The 19565-nt window shown below is 35.0% G+C and overlaps 4 protein-coding genes across 6 annotated transcripts; 3 read left to right on the top strand and 1 right to left on the bottom strand.

Annotated features, from left to right (window-relative positions):
- The first annotated feature begins 1452 nt into the window (after nt 1–1452).
- LOC135730087 (uncharacterized) lies at nt 1453–3859 on the top strand. The gene is made up of 6 exons (XM_065247965.2): nt 1453–1575; nt 1697–1740; nt 1884–2036; nt 2119–2241; nt 2353–2379; nt 2488–3859. Exons 2-6 carry the CDS (start codon nt 1734–1736, stop codon nt 3594–3596), a joined length of 1419 nt encoding a protein of 472 aa, XP_065104037.1. The 5' UTR covers nt 1453–1575; nt 1697–1733; the 3' UTR covers nt 3597–3859.
- A 1242-nt stretch (nt 3860–5101) lies between these two features.
- Nucleotides 5102–10327, bottom strand: cdca5 (cell division cycle associated 5). The gene is made up of 6 exons (XM_065247964.1): nt 10194–10327; nt 9990–10098; nt 9697–9776; nt 9239–9304; nt 8641–9147; nt 5102–5976 (listed from the first exon to the last, which is right to left on the bottom strand). The coding sequence occupies exons 2-6, from the start codon at nt 10042–10044 to the stop codon at nt 5896–5898; spliced, it is 789 nt and encodes a 262-aa protein (XP_065104036.1). The 5' UTR covers nt 10045–10098; nt 10194–10327; the 3' UTR covers nt 5102–5895.
- Nucleotides 10328–11579: 1252 nt separating this feature from the next.
- On the top strand, nt 11580–13990 carry LOC135729679 (rano class II histocompatibility antigen, B alpha chain-like). Its single transcript, XM_065247500.2, has 4 exons — nt 11580–11702; nt 12018–12263; nt 12787–13071; nt 13168–13990. The coding sequence occupies exons 1-4, from the start codon at nt 11645–11647 to the stop codon at nt 13281–13283; spliced, it is 705 nt and encodes a 234-aa protein (XP_065103572.1). The 5' UTR covers nt 11580–11644; the 3' UTR covers nt 13284–13990.
- A 659-nt stretch (nt 13991–14649) lies between these two features.
- LOC135729678 (H-2 class II histocompatibility antigen, E-S beta chain-like) lies at nt 14650–17308 on the top strand. 3 transcript variants are annotated; one of them, XM_065247496.1, is made up of 5 exons: nt 14650–14798; nt 14922–15197; nt 15512–15793; nt 15949–16062; nt 16444–17308. In XM_065247496.1, exons 1-5 carry the CDS (start codon nt 14735–14737, stop codon nt 16479–16481), a joined length of 774 nt encoding a protein of 257 aa, XP_065103568.1. In that variant the 5' UTR covers nt 14650–14734; the 3' UTR covers nt 16482–17308. The 3 variants fall into 3 exon arrangements, with proteins under 3 accessions (XP_065103568.1, XP_065103570.1, XP_065103569.1); XM_065247498.1 differs by having other exon boundaries at nt 14676–14798; nt 15090–15197; XM_065247497.1 differs by having other exon boundaries at nt 14722–14798; nt 14999–15197.
- Nucleotides 17309–19565: the final 2257 nt, after the last annotated feature.

Genomic DNA, 19565 nt, shown 5'->3' with positions numbered 1-19565 from the left:
ACTTTGTTTTGGAATTCTCTTATTTTTTATTTTTACTTTGTTTTTTGTTTGTTTTTCATTTCAACTCGGTTGTGGTTGCATCAAATGGTCGTGCTTGTATTTGCATACATTTAAATTAAATTACTCTTGACACGCTTATATTTTTATTATTCTTTTTTTAATTATTCTTATATATTCATTATTTGTTTTTTTATAATTTCATAATAAAAGTTGTCATTATCAATTATTATCAATTAATTTATTTGGGAACAGAACAACTGGAATGGATATCTGTTGCATATGAGATGTATGACAAATGAGATTTGGGTCATTTCATAAAAAAGCAACAAATGCAATCACTTGTTTTTAGTATTAAGTGGTATTAGGTTTAGGAAAGTGTAAAAATTATATTATAATTATAAAACATATAGGCTTCATTTTATTTATAAAATAAAATACAAATAAGGATCATAAAAAAGTACTTTCTTAAGTATGCAATTAAAGAATTTGCGAGAGAAGAATTACAAGCCAACATTAATTTGATGGGCAGTTAGGGCAGAAAACCTGGCAAAGATGTTCTGATGGCAGTTTAGGCAGACAAGGAGGTGCTAATATGCAGGATAGAAACATAAAGAACCATTACTGTGAACCCTGCACTATAGCTTACACAAAAGATTAAATGGGAGTGCTTCAATAAGTACTTCAATGGATATAGGTAAGTGTATGAGTGGATTTTAGTTTAATCTAGTTGTCTTTTAATAGTTTTGACTTTTATCATGATTTAGACTTGCTGAAAATGTTTTGCAACCAAAACAAGCAAAACAACAATTTAAAAAATAATAATTTTAGTAACTGAAAAATAATTTCAGCTATTCTATCTAATTTGTAATATATAAAGGATATTGTTTTTATTGACATTGTTGAGAAAAACTGAACATAATCTGCAAATCTTCAAATAATGAGACACTGGCAGCATTATGGCAAAAAAGCAGGTTATAAATTTACAGCTACAGCGATAAAACACTGTAAACAGTAAACAGTTGGATGTTACAAAATATTGTGTTTAATGTGCGTTTTGACACAAGGTGAGTAGCATTAGGTGAGGAGAAATGTAAGCTAATGAAGATAGAGTGTTGAACAATATTGGAATGGGGAGTGGATTATAAATAAATGAAAAAAAATTATGCATATATAATAAGAGTTAGTATAAATGTGAGCAAAGTTAAAGTGGGAGAAATGCCATTAAACATTCTGGTAAAATTACTGGATTAATTTATAATAGAGTATACTGCATGCAAGCTGAGAAAGGCAAAGAATATAAAAGTTAAGTTTAATTGAAACCAATAAATATTTTTAGAAAAAAAACGAAATGTTTTGAATTCTTGTGGGACGCATGAAGTGAATATGATATGAAGAACATTGCAAGAAAAATCCGCCAGGTGGCGGTAATGCAATTTTGGATGCAAGCTGCCATCAAACCACAAGGAAAAAGAAGGAGGAATCGGAGGATTTCGAGATCGTAGCGTTACGTACAGTTGATAAACATTTCTCCACACCTTTTTTACTAAACGATTTTATCACACTGTGCTGTGCCTAGTGAGTGACAACTGACAAGATAATAAATAATTATCGTTGTCTATGCTATTTATGTCATTCGTTTGAAATTGTCATACATTTTCAGTGTATTTTTATAACTTTAATTATCCTTATTCTGTAGGTATTTGAAATTAGCCTACATCTCAGATTTCACAGTCATGGCAGGCAAGTAAAATACATTTATTTTATTTATGCAACCTCTTCCTATTGCTGTATATGAAACAATGTTATCATTTTATGCAATGTTACTTTGTGCATCTAACCGTGAACAACAGTCTGAAGTGGTCTGTTTCTGTCTTTTCTTGTAGGGAGGCCATTTGATTTTTCCTCTGAGGATGATCTGTATAGTCTCTGTGAAGACACTGACTGTACTTACTGCAGGATTTCTATCCCAATGACTCGGCCACACCTGTCACAGCGGCATCTTAAATATGCAGTATTTTACAAAAAAGCCAACTCTGGTAATTAACTCAAATATTTGATCGTACAACTCTTTTCCCTTGAAACTTTTCAGACCGTGTATATGTATGTGCTTTATTACAGTGCAGTTCACTATACCCTGCTACTGCACTGATGGAGTACATGGCAGAAGCCACTGGCATTGCTCCAAATGTGTAAGAACTATACAGAGAGGTGGGGATTTCAAAAAACATCTACAAAATCACGGTTTGTATTATTCATTTTACTATGACCTAGCACTGTGTACTATTCTAATAACATATCTCTGTAATCTGTGATTTAATCTGTAATGTTATGGATTCATTCATTCATTCATAGGATATGAAGTGGCAGAGAAATGTTCAGGTATGAAAGCTTTTTCAACTTTGAAAACTCTGCAACATCAGCCGAGTTGTTTATTGCAGCATTGCATTGTAAATGGATCATACTAAATTTTCGCTTTATTTTTTATAGGGGCCCAGCAAACCACCTGGGCAAAAAAAGATTTTGTTGCCAAAAAAAGATCTTATTCAGAAGACCAACTATCTTCAAAAGTGCAAGCTCATAAACTACCCTGTCAGATACCTGTTAAGACAGATTTGCCTCCACAAAATGTTAATTTTAGGTGCCACAAATGCCAGATTGATTTTTCTACTGTCACAAATTTGAGGAGACATGAGAAGGGGCAGCATGGCATGGAGGACCCAAAGCTTTGCGTAGATCAGAAAAATGGCATTTCAGTAACACCAAAGAAGCAAAATAAGACAGATTTGCCTCCACAAAATGGTAATTTGAAATGCCGGGAATGCAAGATTGAGTTTTCTACAGTCTCAAATTTGAGGAGACATGAGAAGCAGCAGCATGGCATGGAGGACCCAATGTTTTGCGTAGATCCAATAAATGGTATTTATGTAACACCAAAGGAGAAACATGGGCAAAGACTGCCACTCCATATCGTCAAACATATTCTCCTGGGGAGAATATCTTGTGAGTTAGAAAAATGCAAAGACATGTCAAGGATAGCAACCCAGAATGGACATCCTGGATGGGAATGTGAACACCTTATAAGGACACAGTCGGCACAAGGCTACATTCCTCCACCACGCCTGAAAGATGTCTCTCTGGACAAAATGCTGGACAATGGATTAATCTCCAAATCAGGGCTCCAGGAATGCAAGTACATACATTTGAAGGCCAGGGAAGAAGGAGTTGATTGCGTCTTCCCTGTTTTTTGGGGGGAATATGGCCTATCACAGAGATACATCTACTTCTCTGTATTCACCAACCTCAAAGACAACTGGTGTAAGTTTGGGAGAACAATAGTAACATTTAACACAGTATCTGCTAAATGGCACTGTCAGTGTAAGGCCACCAAAGACCAGAGCTGTGTCCACATATATTTATGCACGTGGTGGACATTCCAGGAGCGTCCAGAATTACTACAAATGGAAGTGGAAGTAACTCTGGAAGAAACAGAGGACCTAAAGAAGCAAGGACGAGAGATGGATGATGAGCCACAACCATCGATTGAGACCGCATCAGGACTAGTGCCTGAAATAGAATTAGAAATAGATTTGAAATAATACCATACGTACACAAGCCCAGGGAATCTGTGTTTTTGGTCTTTTACTGTCAGTTGATGATCCTCTGTGTATTTGTAAAAAGTTTTGATATGTTTTTGTGAAGAAATTGGATAAAGAGTGCTTTGAAGGCAAATAAACGGTTTTTCGATGTATGAGTTGGGTGTGTAAGTCAACAAATCCAATCTTATATAATCTTAAATAAAACTAAAACACAATTTTAAAATGTGTCAGCAAGTGTTAGCTAGAATTGTAAAAATTTTTTTTACACGTGAACAGTTTTGTTTAAGATATTGAACAAAGAGTAATTTGGAGGCATAAAAGTACATTTCTTCATCTTATGTTTTTTCCGATTTCTTAGTTAGGTGTGTAAGTTACCAAATCCAACCTTATGTTATTTTAATCACCGTTTTGTTACCTAGAACATAACACCATTTTGAAACATGTCAGCAAGTCCTAGTAAATTATAGCTGGGATTGAAAAAATTTTTTACACAACGGGGTTAGTTGTAACACAGCGTTACAACTAAGCCTCCAGTATACAACGATAATGAAATGAAAACAATTTTAAAACTATTAGGTAAAATGATAACTGTTAATACATTATCAGGGGAAATAACTCACATTATAATTTTTTGTCTTAATTGTGCAGCCCATTCAAAAACTCTATTTATATGCATTGATACAGCAGTAAGTACTTCCATAGTAGGAATAAAAAAATATGATGGAATTTAATAGGTACCGTCAACTGTGTGCTTACCATCATTTATTAAAATATTTTCTTCATCATTTATCACAATACTTCCAAAATATTTTTTCCTACTATGGAAGTCCATGGTCACTTACTGCTGTGTGTTTACCATCATTTCTCAAAATACATTTTTTTGAGTTCATCAGATCATACAGGTTTAGAACAACATGAGGATGAGTAAATTATGACAGAATTTTAATTTTAAAGTTAACTATCCCTTTAATACAAGGATGGTTATATGAAGGATCACGATGGATGAATGTGTGAATATCTATCTATTATAGGCAGATATGTAAACAATATCCACCTTTAGTATATAGACATAATTTTATTGAATTATTTGTTTTTAAACCAAATTTTCTAGCAGGTGTTATAACAAACCCTCTGTTTGTTACAATGAACCCCACCTATGGGGCAAGTTGTAATGTTTGCACTCCCGTCGCTTTCGGTGTGATTGTACAATAACGGTAGGTCCCACAAACAAACTTTAAGTGTTCATTTGTAGCAGAGAGGTGTATGTTGATTGCGTAAAAAATTATTAATCTAACTTTAATATTTTTTGAATGATAGAGGCAAGGTCAAAAAGCGTTAGGTTGTGCCCCGCTCTCCCCTACTAACATTTACGTCTATTTCTCCTATTCATTCCTTTCCTACTCTTCCCATACATACATATATAATACCTTTGTGTACTGCGGTATGTTAACGATAGTTTTGGCTGCATCTACTAGCATAGTTAAACTGACTGCTGAGTCACAAACAAACTCATAACTCACTGTACAGTTTTATTTATTTAATAAGTTGTTGTTTATATTGCATCATGTGTTGTTTCTTAACACCAGTCAGGAACAGCACTTTTTTTTACAATTTTGTTGTATACATAGCTATACAGTACAATGACGATACAGGCTTTTTATTTCGTTTAATACCATAAAGCTTTACATCCATTTTTCTGTATCAAAGCCAAAAGTAGAAAAAAAAGATTTTTGATTTTAAACAAATTTAGCCCAAGATGTTTCTACCATCAAGCATAGTGGGAACAGAAACTGCTTTTCTTTTATAAAGACAGACATTATTTATATTCTGATAATTATCTTTATGTAATTTACAGAAGTAGTTTAGTTGTATACTTTTAAACCTTAACCTAACGATTAACTATTCCACTGCCTATGAAAATGTAATTGATTAAATGAACAGGCCACTAACGATAGTAAAAAGACATTAATATTTAGGAAACAACAGAAAGATAAAAGTTTAAAAGAACATCAGAAAAAGTGTTGGGGCAAAACGACTTTCTACTGATCCTGAGTATGAAAAACAATAAAATAACAAAAAATACCTTTGATGTTAACACAATTCCACTGTGTTTTAGAAGAATCATGTATTGTACATGAACAACAAAACTGTTTGATGTCCTAAGAACATAACACATTTTAATTACTCAAGATTTTGCATACAAGAAAAACCTTTAGAAGTACTAAACAATAATTGAGCCAAGTGTTCATAAGGATGTTGTGTACAAAATATCCTGAATGAATGGAGCTCCTGAAAAACGTCATTCCGTCACAAGTTCAAACTTTTCAGCCTCTTCAAACTCTGCGTTCATTTGTGCGGCAAGATCATCCAACTCTGACATCTGACAGAAGAGAATAAGATTAACCAACATGGACAAAAAAATTGATCAAAACCACGAGCCTAGGAAACGGTTGGAGCCAGAGATTTTACATAGGGGTGGCCAGGCAGAAAGCAAAAAGTTTGCAACACAGAATAATAACAGAATTTCTGAAAATAGATGTTACCTGAACAATTTGACAATAGTTACCTGTATGATTTTTTTTAAAGATCAGTGAACCGTTTAAAGGAGCATTTCACCCGTAGAAACATTAATCTTTATTGAAAGTGTGTCATATTTGTAGTCGAAATGTAACATTCATTTAGAATTTGGTGCCTTTCTGACCAAGAAAAGGGGTGTTTGTAGTCTCACCCCCTCAACAAAAATATTGGACTTCCTTTTCAATGATGCAAAATGTTGATTTTTACATCATTGAAAGAAGAAAGAGCAACACTGAAATCTGTATTTCTCCTGTCTCAGCGGCAACTGAGAAAATGATGCATGACCATTCAAAAACATGACTGGGGTTCTAACTATACAAAGCTAAATGCAAATGGGTGAAGTGTCCCTTTAATGGCTCAGGACAAACAAGAAACCTTTAAGTAACTATCACAAAACATAAAAACTGTTATTGATTGTCCAAGGTAACAGCGTGCATTATTTTGAATCAGGTTTATGTAAACATTTGAACTGGGTTATTTTTTTTTAAAAAATCTGTTAGGGATGCACCGATACCACTTTTTTGGAATACGAGTACGAGTATGAGTACTTGCATTTCAGTACTTGCCGATACCGAGTACTTAATAAAAAAACATGATTTAAATTTACAGGTAACAGCTTTAGTCATATAATTTAACAAAAAAACAAAGGACTAGTTTTCCAGTTTGTTGTAAACTCTGCCTCTTTGGACAACACAAGAGGCATTAACCCCTTACACGCAGCTCAAACATAGACATTTCTCAGACCGTGGTATCGATCCCTGGTATCGGAGGACTTTTAACGAGTACGAGTACTTTAGAAAATGTGGTATCGAGGCCGATACCCGATACCAGTATCGGTATAAGTGCATGCCTAAAATTATTCTGTATTTTCTGTAAACATTTCTCATGTTAAATAACTTGTTCTGGGCAGGACCATATTAAAAACAAACTCTAATTTTTTAAACTGCAGTCTGTAACTCTGGCCTCTCTATTTGCCATCTCAGATTGAAATAAAATTGCAGTTATTTGCGGAGTAATGCTCTATGCGTGTGTTGTGCTCTGCCCCGCTACATTATTCCCAGTTACATTTGTGTTATGATATATTGTGTATGATTTTAGTATTATTCTAATGTGGAAAAAATATAAATAAAAAAATGAGTGAGTGTTTCCAAACTAGTGTTTGAATTGCAAAATCGTACTCATTTCATGAGTACTATGTCATGTTAATAAGTAATAAATCAGCATTAGCTGCTTTCAGATGGAGCGGCATTTACTACACAAAGGCCGTAGTTCACTGACAAGAGGGAAAATATCACATTCATAATCGAAGGCGATGCATTCGCGATTATGAATCAAGGAACAGGCTTTACTGACGAGATGCGCGTGACAATCGCATGCGATTAATCATGCAGCCCTAGTTCACATTTAATCTGGGATCGCTTATTGGCTGCTTTTTCTTAAAGGACAAGTTCGGTATTTTACACTTAAAGCCCTGTTTTCAGATTGTTTATGATGAAATAGAACGGTTTTGACTGAAATTTCAACATACGCGGCTGCCCCGAGAATTTATGCTCACACAAAAATCGCTGCAAAAGACGCATTCCAACAGGTTTTATCGTAGTTTTTGCCAACTCCATTGACTTGTATTAGGTGTACTGTGAGGTACGGTATTACTCCGCACCGGGAACTTTGTTTCTATTCTTGCAATTGGCAAAGGTGGATTATCGCCACCAACTGGGCTGGAGTGTCTATTATTCAAGCTCTAAGCGGAAGAATGTACGGGTGTGAGGCGTTTGGAAAAATAGGTCCACAAGTTAACAACGAATGCTAAAACAGCTGTTGGAAAGCATCTTTTGCAGCGATTTTTGTGTGAGCATATCAGTGAACACCCCTGACCACTCGGTGAGTTTCACGTCTTTGTAAACGAAAGTTTAATGCATTTTAGGAAGGATTGGTCCAGTGCACCATTAAACCCATTGTAGAGGTGTGAGGTGAAACACAAACATCCGAAAATTCTCAGGGCAGCCGCATATGTCGAAATTTCAGTCAAAACCGTTCTATTTCACCATAAACAATCTGAAAACAGGGCTTTAAGTGTAAAATACCGAACTTGTCCTTTAAATATTCAGTCATTAAGTCATTATATTAATTTTTTTCTAATAACAGAAATTAATTTGTTTGGCATTTTTTGTCTACAAAAGTAGACAATTTCAAGCATTTAAACATACATCTCATCCAGATATGATTGAGGTCCTACTAGATACATATCTAAGAAATTTATTTTGTCATTTACAGTTATACGCGAGTTAAGGCCACCCCAGAGCTCCACCATTGGCATTAAAAGGTTAACTTCCTTAAAGGTGTAAACACTGTGCTACAGTATTTAAACTGTTTGGGGCAGACAAAAATGGAACCAATTTTAAACTGTAAATATTCTATTTTGTGTTTCATGTGGTGGAGAAATAAAATGCTATAGAGCTACACCTACCTTTATCTGTTGGACCCGCTTCCGCCTGGTCTTTTTCACCATACAGATGCCAGGGATGTTCGTATCTACTTCAGGAGGGTTGCTAGCACTATCATCAGCAGCAGAGATGTTAAAAGAACCCATACTGAATGACATGGAGCTCTGCAGTGCTACCTTGGACCGTTCTTTTTTATGCATCACCTCTGGCGTCTGAAGCCTTTCAAACCCAAACAGGTTCTCTCGGCTGTTGGGAGAAGAAGAAGAAGAGGCAGGCTGGGATTTGGGGCTTTCGAAGGACTTGTCTCCCACACTCAGCTGGCTGTAGGAACGCCGAACTCTCTGAGACCATACAAGGTCCTGCTCGAATTCTCTGGGCTGAGATGATGGAGATGAAGGAGGCAAAATCGGAGATAAGATTTTTGTCTTGCGTGCAGTTGATGTGTCTGGAGCTGGTGTCAAGGTTTTGGACTTCTTCGCTGACTTTTCCAACAACTGTTCTGCATTTTCCTTGTTACTTTCAGATGGGGCCTAGTGGAACGTTTACAAAATAAGACAAAATATATATGTGGTATATGCAATAAAGTCATGCATTATATGTTATTTGTTAGCCTAGCCTTACCTGCGTTTTCCTGGGTGCAATTTTTCTCACACAGATTGATCTTTTTACAGCTACTGGTGGCGGCGCCTTGAAAAAGACAACAAAACTTATAGCACCATGTTTACTGTTGTATGTGATTGATTATTGAAATATTACTATATCACATATTATTATATCAGAAGGAATAGGTTGATGTTAAAAAAAATACCACATTCAAAGCTGTGTCTCTATATCTTACGTTATGTATGTGCTCCATATTTTCTGTCTCACAAGCATGACATGTGATGTCTGCTTAACCACTCAAACACAATGACAATAAAATGGCTATATGTGATTAATGTAAATGTGATATGTAAAATGACTACTTATTCAGATAATTTTTAATTTATGATGTTACACCAGATGTTTGTGAATAAGTGATGATCTTTGTGTCTGTTTGGTCATAATAATCAACAATTGGCTTCGTATAGTAAACTTACCACAACTTTAGAGGTAAGATTTTCATCATTTGCTGACAACCTGGAAGACCTCCTTCTTGGGGGACTCCCTCCATTTGACTCTACGTACAAACAACAACCAAAGTTTTGTGTCGGTGCGAAACTAAACACAGTTACTATATAAGTTAATGGGAATTATTAATTATTAATAACAAATGTGTATTCCAATTCATTTCATTTACAATTCCCACCAAAACATGACACGTATGGTGAGTTGGTAACGTGCGATTCTGTAAAAACAGCTAAGCGTCAAAATTTAAACAATTTTCACTTACTTCTGATAGGATCGATGCTTTCTCTCGAAGTTGATCGTGGGGTTTTGTTGCTCATTTTGCAAAACTACACAGATCGAGAAACTAAAGGAAACTGCTGCTAGCCAGTAAGCTAACACAATGAATACAAATGAATTGGTTATGCGACTATCACAGCGAAGAAAGCATGTTACTAAACATTTTTAAGTATACAATTGTTTTACTTACATTCCACAGTGTCATATAAGATAATATCAAAGTAGAAACACAAAATGTTGTCTCATTGATATAAACGAATCTGCGCTAGTTTTAAATTCGCCCGCCTTCTTCCCAAGCAGTAAAGCAGCAGAGGTTCTGGCTAGAGGGGATACAGCTACGGCCAAATCTCGCGAGATGTTGTATTTAGGGTTAGGTTTGTGAGTAGTATAAGGATGAAATACAGCGGTTCTGGCTAGAAAGGATACAGTTACATCCTGAATCCCGTGAAATGTTGGGTTTAGGGTTAGGTTTGAGGTAGGATTAGGATCTAAACATCGCTCATCCGGCGAGATTTCACGAGATTTTGGCCGTAGCTGAATCCCTTCTAACCACAACCATAAGGGGACGACATCTTCTTCTATGATTTTATTAGCCTTTGGCAAACCGCCACCTAATGGACTGGAGTGTGAGCATTGAAAAACTACAATCCCAAGCTCTAATATTCGATCAATTAACCAGTAATTTTAGGTAATTAATTAAATAATCAAGACTTTTACAAGATGTTTCTCCCTATAAATGTTCTATTGTTATATTTTGTTGTCCGGTTTGATTCTCCTCATTTTTCTTGCAGTGTATCAAAAGAAAATGTGAAAAAGAACAACCCAGTAACTTAGTTTTGGTAAATCATTCTCTGCAAGCATGTGAAAAAATAAGTAATTGAAATTTGGCTCCCCTTATGATGTCAGAAGGGGATAATACTGCCCCTTAATCTGCACCATTCAACCACAGCACTGCCATGTAGTGCAGATATCAGCCTATTTGCATTTGAAAAGAACACACCCAAAGTGGCAATTTTATCATGCTATATGGTATTTTGAGCCAGAGCTTTACATTTGTAATCTGGGGACACCAAAGATTTATTTAACATCTTTAAAAAGTCTTGTGAAATGTCTCCTTACTGGTGTTGACACATGACACCACAAAGTGTCACCACATACAGAAGAAAAAATATTTAAATCATAATGGGATTCAATTATGTTTGTTTACATTTTTAATATAGGACACCAAAGGTAAGATAGTTTTAACCATGTTTTTTTTTTTTTTTTTTTTGGTGTATTGATTACCATTAGCAAAACCATGGTTTTACTACAGCATATGGTTTTTGAAAACCATGGTTGTCAACACCATGGTTATTTTGTGGTATAACCATGGTTTTACTACAGTAACCATGATTTTTCTGTTTTAACTGTAGTAACTGTGGTTAAAAATAACCCAGCGTTTTTAGAGTGTGATTTAATGGAGAAACCACTGCACATTTTGCATAACTACTTTCATATTCAGATTATTCAGTTCCTTATTTAATGTTGCTGAATTACACGTGCCAATAGGAGCACAATGTTTCCTGTAGGGTGTGGTCAGTACCACATACTGTATTATTGTTTCAGTAAGTATTATTGTTTTAGTGTTTGCCTCTTACAACAATGTTGCTGTATTTGTTTCTTCTCATGCTAACAGTTAATGTCAGCACTGGCTTTCAAGGTAAGTCCATACATCAAATACGATAGTAAAATTACAGCCACTTATTTGGTAAGAGTTTAATGCAGAATGTAGTAAAAGTACATTTTCAAAAGCAGTTTCACCTTTTGTTTATTACCATTTTGTTGTTTATAACATAGCCTAATATTTTAAACACAAAGCTTTTTGATTGAATAAAAATCAAACAATAAGAGCTGATCCATATCCACAATCTAACCAAAGTGAATGACAGGTTTTGATGACACGAGTAACATGACACTGTTTTAATGTGAACCACAATACAAAAACTAATATCTGTTATATTTGTTTTAATTTTAGTTTCACATATGGACATGCAATATACTGGATGCTCTGATACACAGAGTGACTTTATATACAGTACTGATAATGAGGAATTATACTACTCCGATTTCAGTAGACATGAAGGAGTGGTGACAGCACCTGATTTCGCAGATCCAATTACGTTTCCTGGATTTTATGAACTTGGTGTTATTTTAATAGATCATTGCAGATTAAACTTAGCTTCAACTGCTAAAGCTCATAGCCAACCAGAAGAGCAAACAGGTAAGACATACAAAATATAAATGTTATGTGTGGATGATATATGAAGTAAAAAAGCTGCATGGAAAGTGTATTTAAAGAAATGCGCTACATATATTAGAACTACTATTTAAAACACAATTCAAATATTACAAATATTATAGTTTGATTTGTTGTTCCACTGTTAGATAAAATGGTCAAACTATGTATCTCAGCCATCACTGCAATACCATTTAAAAAAGTCGTAGTATGTACCAAAAGGTACAGAAATGTACATTTGGTCCAATATGTACCTCTAAGGTACTAATATGCACTAGGTGTTCCTTTTGAAAGGGTACAGATCCTGGTGTACTGGTTTTTCCAAGGCTTTAGAAGTAGGTTAACCAAAACTTAACTTAAGCTTAATTAGAAAAGCTATACTGGCTGCTATACCAGTTCTACTAGGTAGCTGCAGTTCCAACCCAATCTGAATTCATTCTGGTATAAACTGGTCTGTTCAGCTGGTTTTACAAATGCAAGTCTGCATCAGTCTTTTCTATGTTTCCAGCACGACCCGAGACTTGTATCTATTCAAAAGATGATGTGGTGCTTGGTGTTGAGAACGTCCTCATCTGTCACGTGACAGGATTTTTTCCTCCATCTGTCACAATCATCTGGACTAAAAACAACATGAATGTGACAGAAAATATAAATCAGAGCCAGTATCGGCTAAAAAGTGATGGTACCTTCAACATCTTCTCCACTCTGAGGTACACTCCTGAGGAGAAGGACATGTACAGCTGCACTGTGTATCATAAAGCTCTCGAAGAGAAATCTGAAACCAGAACCTGGGGTGAGACATTGAATTATGAGGTTTAAATTGATATTCTCAGATATTTGCATATGACAGCAACTGTAAATATTATGATTATGTGTTTGTACGTTGCAGAAGTTGATGTTGCTGTGCCCAGTGTTGGTCCAGCTGTGTTTTGTGGAGTGGGTTTGACCCTGGGGCTGCTGGGAGTCGCTATTGGTGTTTTTTTCTTATTAAAAGGACATATATAGGCAGTCTTTTATTGTAACTTGACTTTTTTTTTGTCAACATGTCTGTTTTATAAAAACTGTTTAATAAAATAACACTTTTGGTTTGTATTGAAAGAAGCGAATATCAATATAGATTGCACAATTATAATTTTGTCTAAAAAACACTATTATACACCTTAAGATCAAAAGGTTTGTAGGTTCAAGAGAAACATTTTCCTTATGTGATCTTAAATGTTTGAACTGCAGTGTATATATTTTTTTTCACATTGTTCACATGGCTTTACAATGCTTTAGAAAAAAATAAAACATTTAATTTTTTTGGGAATAGTTTGAAATATGATGGGGTCCAGTTGAGAATCTTATATACAGTAGGCTACTGTGGAAAAGTCTTAGGCCACCACCAGCAGCTTTGTTGTTTTAGCAAAGTGTTAATGTCCATCATATCAGAAAAAACAGGAAATATTTACACAAAATTAAAAACAAAACAATTTTAGGACTAAACATCTTCTTTAGGCATCAGTCAGTATTTAGTGTGACCTCTCTTGGCACGAAACACATCTTGAGCTTTTTTGGTGAAACTAAAATCCTGAAGTCATTCGATTAGATTAAAAATTAGGATTTATTTTTAGGTTTAAGAGATTCTGCAGTTGCCTGCTATTGGTCAAGTGGTAGGGGAGTTTACCCTAAATACTTAAACTTTTATACTGTTTTTAATACCTGTATTTTCTGGTTGTATTCTAATAATGAGACTGATAAATAATTATATATGATCACCATTGAAAAAACAACTAATCTAATGGTGGCCTAAGAATTTTGCACAGAAGTGTATATATTAGGGCCGTCAAAAGATGAATCGTGATTAATCACATACAAAATTAAAGTTTGTGTTTGCATAATATGTGTGTGTGTGTGTGTGTGTGTGTGTGTGTGTATTATGTATAATATACACATACATGTATGAATTTAAGAAAAATGTTATTTAGGTATATTTTTTATTTATATTTATAATTTTAAATATATCAAACTATATATAAACATACATGTAAATGTTTCTTAAACACAAACATTAATGTGTGTGTGTATATATATAGTAATTACACAGTGCACAACATCGCAATTAATGTTAATAGCCCTAATATATATATAATAGCCCCTATATATATATATATATATATATATATATATATATATATATATATATATAAAGAACAAACCCAGCCAATGGTTTAAATCAACCATAAAGTGTATATAGTCAGTATCGCTAAAAAAACTTCATGATGTGCCTTCTGTTTTTCTGAGTTCTCATGCATAATTATATTGTACATCCCAAACAAGAACTTTTTCACCTAGCAACATGTGACACTTGTGTTCTGAAATGATGATTGGCCAGATTCTTAAGATATTTATTATAACATGCAATGCCAAAAATACTTCCTGAAATCTTTTAAAGACTTTGAATCTTTTTTTATGAGATGTCACAGCTAGACGTCTTTATTTTGCACCTTATATTAATGACATCTGGTTTCACTACAACAGGCAAGTAAAACAAAAAACTTTATGTCTCATCCATTATTTTGTGAATTTTCATTTTTATGAGTTTTTATTTTAGTTTCATAAATGACTGAAGCTGTAATGCTGCTCCGATTTGTACTTTTTCAGTGAATGGATATTATTATTACATAACGGATCAATGCCTATACAGTTCCCATGATCTCAGTGACATGGTGTATTTGCAGTTGTATGTCTTCAATATGGCTTTAGAAATAATGTACAACAGCACTCTGGGAAAGTTTAATGGGTTTAATGAAGCTGCAATGAAAACTGCAGAGAACTGGAACCAGAATGTCCACTTTTCAGAGCAGATGAAAGCTCAGGTGGATGCATACTGCAAACCAAATGCTCAATTCTTGGAAACAAATGTTCATGACAAAGTCGGTAAGAGATCATTTTTACTTTTCGATAATGTTCATTTACAATTTTTGTGTAATGGTCAGAACATTATTCTCATTCATTGTGCAGTGTGCCCAAACTTTGCATTCAAAACTCATTATTACATACTCTTTACAAAGTGATCAAAAATTATGGAAACACTTAACAATAAGATTACATTGGTTAGTTGTATCAAAAAGTAAATCTGTTAACAATGAACTAACATAAACAACTGTATTGGTATTAACTAAAATGAAAAGATTTTCGTTTTTGCATTTTTTAATGCATTAACTGATGTGATGTTATTGCTCTTGATTCAGTCCAACCAAAGGTTAAACTCAATTTAGTGAAGCAGGCTGAAGGCAAACACCCAGCCAAGTTGATGTGCAGCGCGTATGACTTCTACCCAAATATAATCAAACTGACCTGGCTGAGAGATGGAAAACCTGCCACCTCTGATGTAACCTCCATCATGGAGATGGCAGATGGAGACTGGTACTACCAGATCCACTCCGAGCTGGAGTACACCCCCAAATATACAGAGAAGATATCCTGTATTGTGGAGCACCCCAGCATGTATAGACCCATGATCTATGACTGGAGTAAGTGAAAAGAGTGATATACATTTGTAATATATATTTAGATGTGCTAAAATTAGATTAGCAACAAAATTATATATGTAAATGTCTGACTTTTGTACACCAAGTGATCAACAGACTTGAATGTTATAACAGAGCATAATGTCTGCACTTTATAGATGCCTCTGCATTTGAGTCTGATAGAAATAAGATTGCTATCGGGGCTTCTGGCCTGGTGCTGGGAATCGTCATAGCAGCTGCTGGACTCATTTACCACAAGAAGAAATCAGCAGGTCAGTTTTTTTGAGAGCAGCAATATTCAAACATCTAAATCAGTGTCACCAAACCTGTTCCAGAGATCTAGGGCATTTATGCTCCCTTGAAGGGCCCTTCATGAAAGGGGCCCTTGGGTAAAGAGTTCTCGCTGTGCATTTTGAAGAAAATATGGCGAGGGAATTCGACTTTACATATAAATCTAAAACTGTACTGTACAACTGTACAAAACTGTACCTTTAAAGGTACACAATAGATCCTTAAGTTAGGTTTTGTACCCTGACCAAGTGGGTTGGAACTAAAATATGCATGTAGATCTCCAGGAATAGGGTTGGTGACCCCTGATCCAAATCATGCCTGTATTCAGGTAATTACTCAATCAATTACTTTTTCTTTGGCAGGGAGGATGCTTGTACCACATGTCCAGTATGACAACTGAAAGAAACTGACATTTCATTGATGTAGAAACACTCACAGTAGATCTCATAATTCAATGGAACAGTGCTGTATCAAATCTGACACCTTTGTTTTGCAATGATAAAGAAATAACTGTGTTGATGATAGCAATATAGAATATAAAAATCAGTTTTAGTTTTCACATGCCATGGTCAAAATAATGGTTCGGATAACATCTACAAGATGAGAAGTCTGCTTAGAGTAAGACTGGCTACTTTCGGATTATTTTAAGATTAGATGTACATTTCTGCTAGTTAACTCTAATACTTAATTTTATTTAATTTCATATCTACAGTACTATAATTTTTAAAAAGCTGTGTGTAATGAAGGCTCATCATCAAAGTCTTATACATGGAAAATCTAATCTTTGTTTGTTTGTTGACCTATGAGGAAGTTTCACACACACAAAAAAACCCAGTTAAACTGGAATGTCCCTGGCTACTGCTGTTTTTATAACCAACTCAACTAAAGCTGCATACATAAAATGCTCATGCTGTTAAATGTGCTTAAGTTTTGAATATATTTTGTATGTGTTTATTTTTAAAAACTAGAAAGTAAAGAAATGTAATATGTTTGGTCATATAACATTATTTTGATAGCAAGTTGCTAAAGATATGACTATGTTGAAACTTAATGAGAATTCTCAATGCTTAAATGTTTAAAACAACATTGTAACGTGTATTATAGTTATATTACATTTTCTGTCTTACTGTAGTTCGCTGGTTAGCTAACCTAATGGACATAAGGTTTCCTAAAGAGAATATGAGGAGGCTTTGGTTTTCCTTAAATAAATCCTCAAATAATCCATAAGTAATTGTGTAATTATATATATATAAAAAGTCATAAAAGTTGTATATATACGCACGCACGCACGCACGCACGCACACACACACACACACACACACACACACATTCTGGTTTCCATGCACGCACACGCACACGCACACGCACACGCACACACACTCTGGTTTCCATGTTTTGTGGGGACATTCCATAGACGTAATGCATTTTATACCATACAAACTGTATATTCTATTCCCCCTACCTACCCCATTCCCTAACCCCAACCATTACAGAAAACTTTATTGTAGCTTAGATTTTCAATAAACATCATTCTGTTTGATTTATAAGCTTGTTTCCTCATGGGGACATCAAAATGTCCCCACAAGGTCACAAAAATACTGGTATTCCTATCTTTGTGGGGACAATTGGTCCCCACAACGTGATAATTACCAGGTACACGCACACGCGCACACACACACACACACACACACACACACACACACACACACACACACACACACACACACACACACACACACACACACACACACACACACACACACACACACATTCTGGTTTCCATGCACACACGCACACGCACACGCACACGCACACGCACACGCACACGCACACGCACACGCACACACACACACACACACACACACACACACACACACACACACACACACAAACTTTTATGACTTTTTAAAAATGCATTTACTAGAAATAAAACTAATTTAGACTTCAAAATTCATAAAAATTGTGCTATCTGTGGAGATTATCTTGACAAAACGTGTCATAAACTTTTGTTAAACACTTATTTATTGCAGTAATCCAAAAGTCTATGTGGAAATATAAGGAGGTGTCCTTCTTGGCCTACAAAAATACGTCATCCCTGCAGCAGCAACAACATATTTTTTTATGGACCAAACACAACTTCCGGTAAATTTACACATAACAACATACCTTAGTCCTTTTAGAGTAGTTTACTTCTGATAACAAGCGCAGTAAATGACAAGTAAATAATCTTCATTCATATATCATATCTAACGCAAATACTACACTAAGCTAACCTTACTTAACTAACGTTAATTGTTAGTGTTACCTTATTATCGTCTGGCTGCAATCGTTTTGCAGAGATTTCGTTATTTACTGTGGCACGAGGCTGATTGACGAACGAATCATTCTGGTGAGTCGAAGCTTTTCAAAGAGTCGCAATTCGAACAGCATAACATCACTTTATTCAGTTCATCAAGCACTTGGCGCACTTTCTCACGCGGGAGCTACAACTCGTTAAACCCGCAAGTACGTTACCGTTCAGTCGTTTGCCAGAGAAGAAGATAATTGAGTTCAACACCTGCACGTGCAGCTTGTGAACGATTTTGTTCCGAGGTAAAGACATTATATAAAGCCAAGCAAACACTTAAAGTACGCAGGTAAACGGAAAACTATGGCGTCATGTCAAATAATTGTATAACTGTACACACAGGGAGAAACATAATATGCTAACGTTACATCCCTTAGGCTACTAAAATTAACCATGATCGTTGCTACAGTAACCATATGATATTTGCAGTTAAACTGTGGTTATACATGTTACTGTACTGTAATAGTTTAGTTTTGCTAAATAATAGTTTTGCTAAATAATATAATCGTAAATATTTGTGACCCTGCCTGTAAAAACCCAGCTCAAGTCATTTTTGTGATTTCTAAACAGTACCTACACAATGTAAAGAAAATTTAGTGGAAATATAACTTTGATATTTTTAATATTGACTGAGTAAGATCATGTCAAAGATTGAAATCAATGACTGAAATCAAACTTTGATGCTCCTAATCTTATAATTAGATTAGAAGACTTTATCTTGGAAAATCACCCTGCAGATGTTGTCTTATTTATAAAGTGCATTTGTTGCACAGAGTATGTGATCTAACAGCATTTAGATGATTTCTGGCACAGTTCCTCAGTGTTTACCTAAGAAGCTTGGCCAGGAACATTGACACTTGTACTGGTTTTGCTTTTAATCTGCTTTATCAGATATTCCTGACCGCAGAAGGAGATCAAGGTTTTGTTTTTCCTGTGTGATCAAAATCAATCGGAAAGGAGAACTGGAATCCAGTCAAGCTATCTGTGATACATGTAAACAATACACAGCAGCACTGTGACAGATCCGGGTGAGTACATTCCCAGAGTATGTTTGTCTTTTATCTTCTTTGTTTATAGACATAATGCATTTAATATCATCATGATCCACATCCAGTTAAAATTACTTTAAACAGTATG

This window comes from Paramisgurnus dabryanus, chromosome 11 (genome assembly GCF_030506205.2).
Source record: "Paramisgurnus dabryanus chromosome 11, PD_genome_1.1, whole genome shotgun sequence".
Classification (NCBI taxonomy): Eukaryota; Metazoa; Chordata; class Actinopteri; order Cypriniformes; family Cobitidae; genus Paramisgurnus; species Paramisgurnus dabryanus.
This window is presented reverse-complemented; position numbering and strand designations above follow the sequence as displayed.